Source organism: Lithobates pipiens, unplaced genomic scaffold (genome assembly GCF_037356315.1).
Source record: "Lithobates pipiens isolate NorthernLeopardFrog02 unplaced genomic scaffold, aLitPip1_a1.2 Scaffold_23, whole genome shotgun sequence".
Classification (NCBI taxonomy): Eukaryota; Metazoa; Chordata; class Amphibia; order Anura; family Ranidae; genus Lithobates; species Lithobates pipiens.
The window spans coordinates 25,064,773-25,079,219 of record NW_027507785.1 but is presented as its reverse complement, the minus strand read 5'-3'; the positions used below and the strand labels follow the sequence as shown (position 1 = coordinate 25,079,219).

The 14,447-nt window shown below is 44.6% G+C and overlaps 1 protein-coding gene across 1 annotated transcript in view; it reads left to right on the top strand.

The window, feature by feature from the left end:
* Positions 1 to 3,292: 3,292 nt before the first annotated feature.
* Positions 3,293 to 14,447, top strand: part of INTS4 (integrator complex subunit 4) — a 77,135-nt gene continuing 65,980 nt past the window's right edge. The window contains exons 1-4 of the mRNA XM_077451365.1: positions 3,293 to 3,415; positions 4,584 to 4,781; positions 4,864 to 4,981; positions 8,542 to 8,648. Of these exons, the coding sequence (XP_077307491.1) occupies positions 3,362 to 3,415; positions 4,584 to 4,781; positions 4,864 to 4,981; positions 8,542 to 8,648 (477 nt within the window). The 5' untranslated portion in view covers positions 3,293 to 3,361. The remainder of the gene's footprint in view (positions 3,416 to 4,583; positions 4,782 to 4,863; positions 4,982 to 8,541; positions 8,649 to 14,447) is intronic.

Here is a 14,447-nt window from a genome sequence, read left to right as displayed (position 1 = left end):
GTAGTAATGAGTACTAATCAAAAAAGCATGATGAAGAGCTTGGCGCTTTAATGTGTGTAAAGTTGAAGCAAGCACAAATAAGCCCTTAGTACACTGTTATGAGCCTTATGATAGCAATAAAGTTAAATGTAAAAAAAAAAAAATAATCTAAAAAGTGTTAAAAAAAATGTTTAAACAACGCTGTCACCCCTGTGAAGGCAAAGGCAGGCATAGGGTACCCAAATATATGTAAACGGCAATTGCACCACACATTAGGTGTCACCTCAAGCATCGGAGTGAGAGCAATAATTCCAGCGCCATCATTCATGTCTGACTCCAAATTCATAACCTAGAAAGGCTTTTAGCGTTTCATCTTTAGATAATTTACCAAAGTTTTTCGTCATTTCCCAGGCTCAATGTTAATGGTTGACATGTTTGGTATCTATTTACTTAACACAACTTCATCTTATATTTTATAAAAAATAAAATAATATTGTGTTTGTGTGCGCCAAAATTTATTTTAGTGTATCTTTTCCTATTAAAAAATCTTTTGCAAAATTTGCAACCGTCGCCATTTTATTCTACAGGGTTTCTGCTTATCGCAAATGTATAACTAGATTTGGGGGTTTTAGGCAAATGCAGAGAAGCCCGCCATCATCGCTCAGGGCATCTGAAGACCTCCAGTGTGTGTCTGTACCACATCCCCCCCCCCCCCCCCCCCATAAAAATGGCAACCACTCAGATCAGTTTATAATAAAGGAAAGGTGTGTATGGTCAGGGAAGTCACAGAACGATGCACACATTTCCCATTCCCGCCAGTCTGGTAGAAGCCGATTTATAGTGCTCAGGTTAGGCCAGAGACACACAGCTGGAGGGACGCTATTGGTGGGAAGGCTCAGAAGATCATCTCTGTAGAAGCACTGCTGCTCACATTCCAGGCTATATATCTATAGGACGCTCCTCCCCCATCTCTGCCTGGTATGACCAATCCTTTCCAATCTCTGCCTGGTATGACCAATCCTTCCCCATCTCTGCCCGGTATGACCAATCCTTCCCCATCTCTGCCAGGTATGACCAGTCCTTCCCCATCTCTGCCCAGGATGATCAATCATTCCCCATCTCTGCCCGGTATGACCAATCCTTCCCCATCTCTGCCCGGTATGACCAATCCTCTCCAATCTCTGCCTGGTATGACCAATCCTTCCCCATCTCTGCCCGGTATGACCAATCCTTCCCCATCTCTGCCAGGTATGACCAATCCTCTCTAATCTCTGCCCGGTATGACCAGTCCTTCCCCATCTCTGCCCGGTATGACCAGTCCTTCCCCATCTCTGCTCGGTATGACCAATCCTTCCCCATCTCTGCCCGGTATGACCAGTCCTTCCCCATCTCTGCCCGGTATGACCAATCCTTCCCCATCTCTGCCCGGTATGACCAGTCCTTCCCCATCTCTGCCCGGTATGACCAGTCCTTCCCCATCTCTGCCCGGTATGACCAGTCCTTCCCCATCTCTGCCCGGTATGACCAATCCTTCCCCATCTCTGCCCGGTATGACCAATCCTTCCCCATCTCTGCCCGGTATGACCAATCCTTCCCCATCTCTGCCCGGTATGACCAATCCTTCCCCATCTCTGCTCGGTATGACCAATCCTTCCCCATCTCTGCCTGGAATGACCGGCAAATCCGGCTGCCAAATGAAGAGCCAGAATTTACTCTAAAAAGAAGTGACCAAGCGATCAGTTCATAGTCTATGTATGTTTTAGTCTTGACGTGCAATTCATAACCAGCACAAAAACATATCCAACCCATTCTGGGGGCAAAAGAAAGAATTGCCTCTCATCAGAGCTCAGACTTGGGAGTTCCAATATGGAATGTTGTATAACCTCCTGGACGGATTTCACAGAAGGCAACAGGGGCAGGGGGGCATACCATACTGTCACATCAGAGGTTCCCCCTTATCACATGAGAGACCCCATCTCATCAGAGGTCCCCCATCAAATAAGAGACTCCCCTCATCACATTAGAGGTCCCCCCATCACATCAGAGACCCCCTCATCACATCAGAGGTCCCATCTGCTCACATGAGGAGGTCCTCCTCACATCAGAGACCCCCTTCATCACATCAGAGACCCTCATCTTAGAGGTCCCCCTCCTCACATCAGAGACCCCCAGTAACACAGCAGAGAACCCCCATCACATCAGAGGCCTCCCATTACATCAAAGCCCCCATCACATCAGAGACCCCCCTCATTACATCAGAGGTCCCCCATCACATAAGAGATCCCCCCATCACATCAGAGACCCCCCTCATCACATTGGAGGTCCCCCCTCCTCACATCAGGAGGCCCCCCTCACATCAGAGTCCCCCATCTTATCAGAGGTCCCCCTCCTCACATCAGAGACCCCCATTAACACAGCAGAACCCCCCCATCACATCAGAGGCCCCCCATTACATCAGAGACCCCATCACATTACAGGCCCTCCCTTACATCAGAGGCCCCATCACATCAGAGCCCCCCCATTACATCAGAACCCCCATCACATTACAGGCCCCCCATTACATCAGAGGCCCCATCACATCAGAGCCCCCCCATTACATCAGAGCCCCCCATTATATCAGAGACCCCATCACATCAGAGGCCACCCGTTACATCAGAGACCCCCATTACATTAGAGGCCCCCCATTATATCAGACCTCATCACATCAGAGCCCCTCATCAGAGCACCCCATTACATTAGAGGCCCCCCCATTACATCAGAGCACCCCGCTTATCACATCAAAGACCTCCCATTACATCATAGGGCACCTCCATTACATCAGAGCCCCCCCATTACATCAGAGCCCCCCATCACATCAGAGCCCCCTCCATCACATCAGAGCCCCCTCCCCATTACATCAGAGGACCCCACTTATCACATCAAAGACCTCCCATTACATCATAGGGCACCCCCATCATATTAGAGCCCCCCATTATATTAGAGGTCCCCCATTATATCAAAGACCCCATCACATCAGAGGCCCCCTAATAGATTAGAGGTCCCCATCATATCATATGAGACCCCCCTCCTTACATCAGAGCCCCCCATCACATCATATCAGAGACCCCCCCATCATATCATATCAGAGACCCCTCCATCACATCAGAGGTCCCCCCATTATATCAGAGATCCTCAAATCACATCAGAAGATCATCACATACAGCGCTTAGCCGTCCATCACCATGGTAACGCAGCGACGCCTGTCTAGAGTGGGCGGTACTATCTTTCCAATGTTCCACTCTATGGTGCTTTTCCTTCATGTCATCTGAATCAACTTTATTTATAGCATTCACGGAGAACACTCCGGTGTACGGCGGCTGCGAAGAGACAAACCTCGGGAACCATGGCGGCCCACTTGAAGAAACGGGTGTATGAGGAGTTCACCAAAGTGGTACAAGTGAGTGAAATGTCTCCGAGGAGGAGGGGCTGTGCGCCTCATCCTTCCCGGGCAGACGGCACTGTGAGCCGGTCACTTTCTCAGGAAAGGCCGGGGATCAGACTGAGGCCTACTGGTACATGATGAATAGGAGAGAGGCCTCCACGGGTAATGAGGGGAATGTGATTGGGCAAGTCTGTGATTACAGAAGACAGTCCTATATAGCAGGCCTCTAATCTCCAGGAGTCCATGCATCTCTCCACTGACAGTGATCTGTCCTGACATCTGGGAGTCTCACTCCTTCCGTTACATTCTCTGCAACACACAATCACTATGGAGGCTCTGCCATTGTATACTTGTCTTTAACAAAAACCTGTCAGAGCTTACACAGGGAGAATGTCCGCCTCCCCTCCCCCACCTACAGGAGTCTAATCCTGGTGGGAGCTCTGTGTCAGAGCTTACACAGGAAGAATGGCCGCCTCCCCTCCCCCACCTACAGGAGTCTGATCATGGTGTGAGCTCTGTGTCAGAGCTTACACAGGGAGAATAGTCGTCTCCCCTCCCCCACCTACAAGAGTCTGATCCCAGTGTGAGCTCCATGTCAGAGCTTACACAGGGAGAATGTCCGCCTCCCTTCCCCCACCTACAGGAGTCTGATACCGGTGTGAGCTCCGTGTCGGAGCTTACACAGGGAGAATAATGTTCTTCCCTTCCCCCACCTACAGGCGTTTGATCCCGGTGTGAGCTCCATGTCAGAGATTACACAGGGAGAATAGCGTTCTTCCCTTCCCCCACCTACAGGAGTCTGATCCTGGTGTAAGCTCTGTCAGAGCTTACACAGGGAGACTAGCCGCCCCCTTCCCCCACCTACAAGAGTCTGATCCCGGTGTGAGCTCCGTGTCAGAGCTTACACAGGGAGAATGGCCGTCTCCCCTCCCCCACCTACAAGTGTGCAATGCATGCAGTTGCGGCACCATAGTGCAGGGTCTACAAGGTTAAAACAAGCGGTGAGGAGGCAGCACTTTTCACTGCTCTGTTGCTCCCAAAGTGTCCTGTGTGCAGGAGGGGCGAATGCCAATGGCAGCATGCCACTGAAAAAGTCATTGCGCATTGGGGGTTGTCCAGCCCTCGTAATTCACTATTAAAAGACACAACCCGACCGCATTCTGATCCCTTCTTTCCTGCATAGCTGCAACCGCTTGAGGATCTCCCGGCAAAGAAGCTCCGGCTGACCAAGCCCAGCAAGTCGGCCGCACTTCACATCGATCTGTGCAAGGCCACCTCGCCGGCTGACGCTCTGCAGTACCTCCTGCAGTTTGCACGCAAACCTGTGGAGGTGGAGAGCGTGGAAGGAGTGGTGCGGATCCTTCTGGAACATTATTATAAGGTAGGGGAAGCCGTCTGCAGAGTTTTTGTTTCTTTCTGGCACGGTGGATGTACTGACCTCCCAACGGTGGTTTGGTTTGTAGGAGAATGAGACCTCTGTGCGTCTGAAGATCGCATCGCTGCTGGGCTTGTTATCCAAGACTGCGGGGTTCTGTCCGGACTCGGTGGTGGACGATGTCATCAGTTCTCTCCAGAATGAAAGTAAGAAAACCTGCAGAGTTACATTTCCACACTGTCAGGGAAGACCTTCAAGGAATTCTCCATCTTTGTGTCTGTTTTTTTTTTCGTAGTAGTTTTTTTATTTTTTTATTTCGGAATTGCTGTTAGACATGTGCAATTCGTTCCGAATTATTCACTTTTATTGTTTTATTCTTGTTTTATTGTTTTATTCTTGTTTTATTGTTTTATTCTTGTTTTAATGAATTTTGACAAATTTTAGTTTTTTTTTTAACAAATTTTGACAAATTCGTTAATTCAGAATTTTTACATTTCCAAATTCCCGAAAGTTTGGACGTTCGGAGGTTTGAATTGAAAATCTAAAAATTCAAAAAAATGAGAATTCGAAAACCCCAAAATCTGAAATAATAACTAACTAATAACTATTAAATTATTGGTATTGGAATTTCCTTTCAAATATGGCTGTTGGTGAACATAACGAGTACAAATTTACGAAGTTACCAATTATCTGAAATAACAAATGCCGTATCTAAAAGATAAAAATCCAGCTGCATTTTTGGTTGGTTTAAAAAAAAAAAAAAAAAAAAGGGGGGGGGGAATCCATATTGAAATGCAATAAAAACGTAGCAAGGACGCATCAATAACGCACCTGTTACGTTTTTGATGCCTTTTCTGAGTCATGGCCTTTGAAAAACACACAGTAAGCACAGTAAAATCGCGGAAGAAATCACTGTAAACTTTGTGTTTTAAAGCAGGGCAAAATCTCAGACGTTTTTCCCCAGATATGTTTCGCCCTCTGAGGTTTCGGGGCATCTCTATAAAATACATCAGCAAATGTCACTATTAGTAAAAAGCCTCTTTAACCTCCCTGGCGGTACGATTATTTCAGATTTTAGGTGCTGAAAGCGGTACCATTATTTTGCATGGAAATTTGGCGTTTTTATATTGTAGTCCTGTAATTCTTAGGAATAACTCACTTAAATATGTCCAAACCAGAGTCTAGCAGACATCCCCGGTGTGATAAAATTTGAAAAACAAAATCATAAATTATAATATAATAAATAACCATAAATAATTATACCAAATAATGTTATAATAATAAACAATTATTCAATAATGTAATCAAATCAAAAACACAGAAATTTGCTCAGCTGCAGAATTGTCACTGTCATTACTTTTCTGTATTTGATGACGGATCTCCCCACAAATCGCTATCCCTCAATTCTGCGAGCGATTTTTAATTTATTATCGCGGTTTTCTAGCTGGTCTAAAACCACTTTTGATGTAAAGGGACAGTTTTGGTTGCTATGGACAATCTCCAGTTTCCAGGCAGAACAGTTTTTATAAAACTGAAATAATTTACATGCAGCAATGTAACCTGTAAGATTACATTATACTGTATGTAATGTGTGTGTTTCACATTTTGAATTCGGCGCCGTTCTCCGTCCCCGTGCGTCGCAATGCTAGCAGGGAACGGAGCTCGGCTCTGTGATAGATCGAGCGGAGGACGAGCCGCTCGCACAGCGGGCGGACATCGCCGGATCCAGGGGATAAGGTAAGTAAACTCATCCTGGATTCAGAGATGCGATCCCGAGTCTGGCTCGGGGTTACCGCTAATGGTACTGAATTTCCCCCCGAGTCAGACTCGGGAATACCGCCAGGGGAGTTAAGAAAACAAAGTAAATAAATACTTTCTTTATGTGATATCTTTCAAAAATGATTTTTTATTTTTTTTTATTTTATTCACAATCCATAGACCAAAAAAAGTATAAAAAAAAAAAAAAAGCATGTTTTTCTTTTTTGATCGGTGTTAGGATAAAAAATATTAGTGTTCAATTTTATTCTTAGATGTATACTGTTTAAAATGCCTCTAAAATTATGATTCTAGTACAAAGCATTTGCAAATTGTTAGTTACAAATAAACTAAAGGGTTCTTCTTTTCTTCCTTTTTGTGTGGGGGTTTTTTCTTTTTCTTTTTCAACACTAACAAAATGACAGAACTAAACAAAAAAAAAGTTCAAATTTCAGCGGTTAGAATAGAAATAAGTAAAATATAACAACAGAAAAATGGTAGCTAGGAGGAAGATGGAGTTAATTAGAGCCGATCAGAGTAAATTAACTCCTTCGTGACTGCGCTATAGCTGAACGATGGCTACAGTGCGGTCGCACATCCCCGGGAGGATGTTATACGACGTCTTCCCGCTCACCCCCTGTGGTGCGCATCGGCAGTGATCTGTTCTCGCTGCTGCTTTCGAACAGAGCTTATCACGGATTGAGGTAAAGATCCAATCACAGTGGCTTTTTACCATGTGACATGACAACTCCTGGCTGTCGCTTTGACAGTCGGAAATTGCTGGTAAATGTGAAGGTGAGCAGCAGTGGAGAAGAAGGACTTGATGTACACTATATTGTCAAAAGTATTGGGACACCTGCCTTTACACGCACATTCACTTTTCAATGGCGTCTTAGTCCATAGGGTTCAATATTGAGTTGGCCCACCCTTTGCAGCTATAACAGCTTCAACTCTTCTGGGGAGGCCGTCCACAAGGTTTAGGAGAGTGTCTATGGGAATGTTTGACCATTCTTCCAAAAGCGCATTTGTGAGGTCAGGCACTGATATTGGATGAGAGGACCTGGCTCTCAGTCTCCGCTCTAATTCATGCCAAAGGTGTTCTATCGGGTTGAGGTCAGGATTCTGTGCAGGCCAGTAAAGTTCCTCCACCTCAAACTCACCCCAAACTCGCTCATCCATGTCTTTATGGACCTTGCTTCGTGCACTGGTGTGCGGTCATGTTGGAACAGGAAGGGGCCATCCCCAATCTGTTCCTACAAAGTCGGGAGCATGAAATTGTCTAAAATGTCTTGGTATGCTGACACCTTAAGAGTTCCCTTCACTGGAACTAAGAGGCCAAGTCCAACCCCTGAAAAACAGCCCCCACACCATAATCCCCCCTCCACCAAATGATTGGGACCAGTGCACAAAGCAAGGTCCATAAAGACATGGATGAGCGAGTTTGGGGTGGAGGAACTTGACTGGCCTGCACAGAGTCCTGACCTCAACCTGATAGAACACCTTTGGGATGAATTAGTGGAGACTGCGAGCTAGGCCTTCTTATCCAACATCAGTGCCTGACCTCACAAATGCGCTTCTGGAGGAATGGTCAAACATTCCCATAGACACACTCCTAAATCTTGTGGACGGTTTTTCCAGAAGAGTTGAAGCTGTTATAGCTGCAAAGGGTGGGCCAACTCAATTTTGAACCCTACAGGCTAAGACTGGGATTCCATTACAGTTCATGTGCGTGTAAAGGCAGGCGTCCCAATAATTTTGGTAATATAGTGTACTATCTATGCCCCTTATACCTCAAAGAGGACCTTTTTTGGGGTACATATAGAACTTCAGATGTACCCAGCTGGTTAAATAGGTCCAGTTTTCACTCATGACCACTACTGTCCTCATTCATAAGTGATTGGGATTTTGTATGGGGGAAACGTGTGATTTTATTTATTTTTTCTCCTTTACGTTGCACAAATAACTCAACATTATAAGGATGTTAATGGGTGCTGTTTGTGTTTCTCCATAGAGTCCCACCAGGTTCTCGCACAGCTTCTGGACTCGGTGCTGGAAATTGGAATCAAGTTACAGGACAGTGTCCCTCTCCGGACCAGGCTGGTAGATCTAGCCTACAAGGTAATGAGGAGGACTGAAGTGAGGTGAAGGTGCCCAGTAGGCAAGTGGTTAAAGTGGCAATCAGTACTTCTATTAGAATCTGTGTTCGTCATTTTATCATCTTGAGCTGAATGGTACTTTTAAAAGCTTCAACAAAGCTTGCTGAAATCTCTGCACAGCTTGCTGTTCACACTGCTCTTATACAAGCTGAAGCCCGTGTGACCCTTGAAATAATGGTGAAATCTGCACTGGATCCAGGTTCTGTTGTTTGGTGCCATTTCCCTTTTTTTTTTACTTTTTGGATTGGCACTTCCTGCGCTTAGGCTGGCAATGCCACTTTGAGTGTCTTTCTAAGTAGCAGCAGCAGCATTGTCACCCTAGGAATGCGCCCTTCTGCTGGCCAGTATAAGCAGCTTTGTCGGTCCACCTGCCTATGAACAGCCCTGCTTGAGATGGCACACCCACGACTGGGCGTCTCATGCACAAAATTAGAATTGGGCAACAGAAGTGAAGCACGGTCTCTGAATTTGGAACCTGCAAACTATAAGCTTAAAGGGGTTGTTAAAGGCAGAAGGTTTTTTTTTTTTTTTTTATTTTTTTTTATTTTATCTTAATGCATTCTATACATTAACATAAAAGCCTTCTGTATGCAGCAGCCCCCCAATACTTACCTGAGGTCCCTCTCTGTCCATTGATGTCCATGAGTTCCTCAGCCGTCCAAGATTATGCTTCCTGATTGGCTGAGATACAGCAGTGGTGCCATTGACAGCAGCGGGAGCCAATCAGTCAGCTAGCCAATCGGGGCAGAGAGGGTGTCGAGGCCGGGTCGAGGCTCCATGTCTGAATGGACACACAGAGCTGTGACTCAGCTCGGGTGCCCCCATAGCAAGCTGCACTCAATGGGAGGTAGGGGCCAGGAGAGCCAAAGAGGGTTTCGAGAAGAGGAGGATCCGGGCTGAATGGATACATGGAGCTGCGGCTCAGCTCGGGTGCCCCCATAACAAGCTGCACTCAACAGGAGGTAAGGGCCCGGAGCTCCAGTCAGGCAGCTGAGTAGAGGAAAGCCAGATATATACAACAATACTGCGCAGTAGTCAACAACGAAAAAATAGAACCAAAAATGAAGGCTGCTAACACGCTAAAACTGGGATCTTTTTAGCTGGGAGAATATCAAGGGTATAAAGTGTAAGCGCCCGGCTAGTATGTATATTAATCTAAAAGTGAAAAAAGGGAACTATATGTGCACACGCCTATAACAGATGAACAAAACGTGACCCCCAATTAAAGGGAATAATTATAACATGTGATTGGAAAACCAGATAGTGAATATAGTGATAATCAAAACATATGCATCAATCCAACTGGACACATACATAAATATCTTGGTGAAAGATAACCAAAAAGGTCACACTGTATCCTAATGCGACCCAAAAGCTAAAAAATGGCAACAAATTGTATAAAAAGAAAAAAACATCAATGTGAACACATAAAAATGTAAATAATACAGGTAATAAAGTCCATTAAATAAAAAAGTGCATGTGTAAGTCCCAATGAACTTCAGTGTCCATGGAGGTCCCACGTTACTGTGACCAAATATTGATTCACCCTGTGAAGCTCCCACCACCTTAAGAAGCGCAGGCTTACCAGATGGACGTGACCCAAGTGGACGTATGTCTCAAGGGTCAATAATGGCTTGTAGTCTCGGCCAATGCGATCCTGGATTCAACATTCAAGTCCTACCACACATGGTTCATTCGATATGGACAACTGCGTGTAATCAATTTCCATAGTAGTCAATAAAACGTATCAGAGGACCCCAGATGATGACCTATAGGTCGAAACGCATCGGGAGGACTCCGCCACTGCCTATTTTCCTCTCATACGTTTTATTGACTACTATGGAAATTGATTACACGCAGTTGTCCATATCGAATGAACCATGTGTGGTAGGACTTTAATGTTGAATCCAGGATCGCATTGGCCGAGACTACAAGCCATTATTGACCCTTGAGACATACGTCCACTTGGGTCACGTCCATCTGGTAAGCCTGCGCTTCTTAAGGTGGTGGGAGCTTCACAGGGTGAATCAATATTTGGTCACAGTAACGTGGGACCTCCATGGACACTGAAGTTCATTGGGACTTACACATGCACTTTTTTATTTAATGGACTTTATTACCTGTATTATTTACATTTTTATGTGTTCACATTGATGTTTTTTTCTTTTTATACAATTTGTTGCCATTTTTTAGCTTTTGGGTCGCATTAGGATACAGTGTGACCTTTTTGGTTATCTTTCACCAAGATATTTATGTATGTGTCCAGTTGGATTGATGCATATGTTTTGATTATCACTATATTCACTATCTGGTTTTCCAATCATATGTTATAATTATTCCCTTTAATTGGGGGTCACGTTTTGTTCATCTGTTATAGGCGTGTGCACATATAGTTCCCTTTTTTCACTTTTAGATTAATATACATACTAGCCGGGCGCTTACACTTTATACCCTTGAGCTGAGTAGAGGAGGATCTGGGCTGCTCTGTGCAAAACGAACTGTTATAAACATGTCATATTAGCCCGCTTTGTGCTATTGGTTTTGCACAGAGCAGGTAAGTATGACAGGTTTGTTATTTTTATAGGAAAAAAACGAGACTTTACAATCACTTTAATATTTATTTTGTAGGAAGGTCAGATATTTCTTTAATACTGCTCTTTGCGTGTATACGTTTTTATAAACAAGAGTTTAGTTAGACTTCAGTATTTTTTTTTTTTTTTTTAATGAATGCATAACTGGATTTATTTGTTGGTTGTTGTTATATTTTCATTTTTTTTATCTGCCTTGAGTTAAAGCGGGAGTTCCGCCGTTTTTTTTTTTTTTTTTTGTTTTTAGTCAGCAGCTACAAATACTGCAGCTGCTGACTTTTAAAATATGGACACTTACCTGTCCAGTGCGCCCAAGATGTCGGCACTGGAAGCCGATCTGTCGCTCGGCTCTCGGGTGGTGCTGCCGCCATCTTCGTTATGGGAATCGGGGAAATGAAGCCTTGCGGCTTCACTTCCCGGTTCCCTACTGCGCGATTGGCGCTGCGCAATACAGACAGTCCCTGCTGTCTCTGGGACCCGTGCGTTTCCCAGCAGACAGCAGGGAAGGTACAGGAAGTGGCGTAAATACTCGCAGATTCTGTGGCTATCTATACCTGGAAGTGGGTGCAAATAACTGTATTATACAGGTATCTGCACCCCCCACCCACCTGAAAGGTGCCAATTGTGGCACTGGAGAGGGGGAGGGTTCTGATGAGCGGAAGTTCCACTTTAGAGCGGAGCTCCGCTTTAAAGTGTTACTAAACCCACAACAGTAAAATCAGTCTGTATATGCAGTAAAGCATGCTTGTTATACTCACTGTGGAGCCTAAGGGGTTAATCCTTTGCATTGTGTAAAGGATGTCTCCTTTGATCCTCCCACTGTCTCTAAAATATAACCTGATATTTACAGAGCCAGGGGACAGGCTGCACATGCTCAGTTTGGTGTGTATTGCTAGAGAGTCTTTTTTTATTTTATTTTTTTTTTCTTTCTTTTCTTGGGAGGGTGCATGTGATCAGCACAGGGCCAATCACCACTGCCCAGACAGAGGGTCAGGGGAGACTGAAAACTCCTCCTTCAAGCTTTACTAGGAACTGATAGAAGTCACAAGACTGCTAAATACTGCTGATGAGAAAAAGTATTTAGCAGTTTATATTTGCTAAAATAATTGCATTTCCGTGTATTGTGGGAGACCAGATATAGTGAATGCAGGGTCCTGGGTTTATATGCAGAGCTGCACTAGATTTTGCACTCTCCAGTTTTAGTAATCAGTCTGTATATGCAGTAAAGCATAAACGAAGAGAAGAGAGACGGCGCCCTCTAAGGGCAGCAATTGATTAAAAACGGATTTATTAATAGTATTATTATTATTATTCAGGATTTATATAGCGCCAACAGTTTGCGCAGCGCACAATTAAAAGAACTCACAATTGAGTAGTAGAGTACAAGCGTGTATATAGTACTTAATCCATCCGTATCTCCCGGGTGATATGGGTCTCTTGAGCTGTTTGAAAGAAGCTCCAGCGCCTTTCGTCTGTCAGGTAACCGGCGGCGCTGTGGGTTCCCAGCACTTCCAGGTGGCTGGAACGCAGACGGTGGAAGCTCAATATTGATCCGCTGTGTCATGGTGGATTACACTTCCGGGATCGGGGGTTAGAAGAGTGGTGCTTCGGAGCATGCGTGATCCTTCATCAGGCTATGGCAGTAGCCATCTTGCTTGTGGGAAAATATAGAGTGAGTGAGGGGAGGAGTAAGGTCGGACCAGGTGAAAGGACTGGACTAGGGTGATGACGTTCAGGGTAGCCATGGAGACCAGAATAAATATCCGCGGTAATATCGGTGTGTTGGACGGCCCTTAGGACATTCATGGTGCAGCATGTGTCCATGTGTGCAAGCTTGCAGACATATGTACAAGGACACATGGATTATGGCACATGGACGCAATGGGTTTATGTATGTGTGTGTGTGTGTGTGTGTGTGTGTATATGTATATGTGTGTGTGTGTGTGTATATATATATATATATATATTGGGTTTAGGGCTGAAACAATCGATTACTATTTTCATAATCGATTAATTGGCCAGTAACATAATGGGGTTAAAAAAATAAAGAGCCATTTATAGTACAAAAAGAGCAGATAATCGCTACTGTAAATATTACTGTTCTACAGTAAAAAATATGAACCCCTTACAGTAGTGATTATCTGCTTTTTTTTTTTTTCTACTATAAAGGGTTCATTTTAGTTTTTTAACCCCGTTATGTTAGTAAACGTGTTAGACCTGGTTCACATCTATGTGTTTTTTGGTGCTTTTTGCAGAAATGCACTACAGTTCATTTACATGGTTTCCTATGGGACACGTTCACATCTGAAAGGGTCAGGGACTTTTAAAGCGGTAGTAAACCCGCACATTTTTTTTTTTTTTAAACCTGCAAAGCAAAAGGCATAATGAGCTAGTATGCACCGCATACTAGCTCATTATGAAATACTTACCTTAGAACGAGGCCCCGACATCTGGCCCGATCCACGCCGAGGGAGCTGACATGCTCCCTCTGCGTTTCTTCCGGGTATCGCGGCTCCGGCGCTGTGAGTGGCCGGAGCCGCGATATCGTCACTCCCGCGCATGCGCGCGGGAGATTTCAGTCCGGCCGCTCGGCTGCTGCCGGATTTTGACGGCGAGAAACCCCTTGTGTGCATGCGCCGCTGCAGTCAGCGGCGCATACCGATGAGGAATTATCTCCTAAACCTGTACAGTTTAGGAGATATTTTTTTTACCTACAGGTAAGCCTTATTATAGGCTTTCCTGTAGGTAAAAGTTAAAAATGTGGGTATACAACCACTTTAATGCAAAATGGTTCTTTATTGGTTCAATATACGTCAATTGAGAAGCTGCAGAAAAGCATGTAATGCATTTTTGCATCAATTTGTGTTTTTTTAATCTGCCCAAAAAAATGCAAAAATACAAATTGCAGTAAAATCACGTGCGCAAAAATCAAAACGTACAGCAAAAAGCACTGCAGAAACAGATCAAAAGCAAACTGCATAGGTGAGTACCGAGCCTTATGCTGGCCTCGCGGATCAATTTTCAGATGAGAATATTCAGAGGAAAAATCTTTGTACATTCGCTGAATGAAAGAATTTTGTTTGAAATTTTCACTTGTTTTTAACATTCTGTTTTTAAAACGAATGTAATTTCTGAACGAAAACCACAAACACTGTCTGAAAATTCCTTTGACT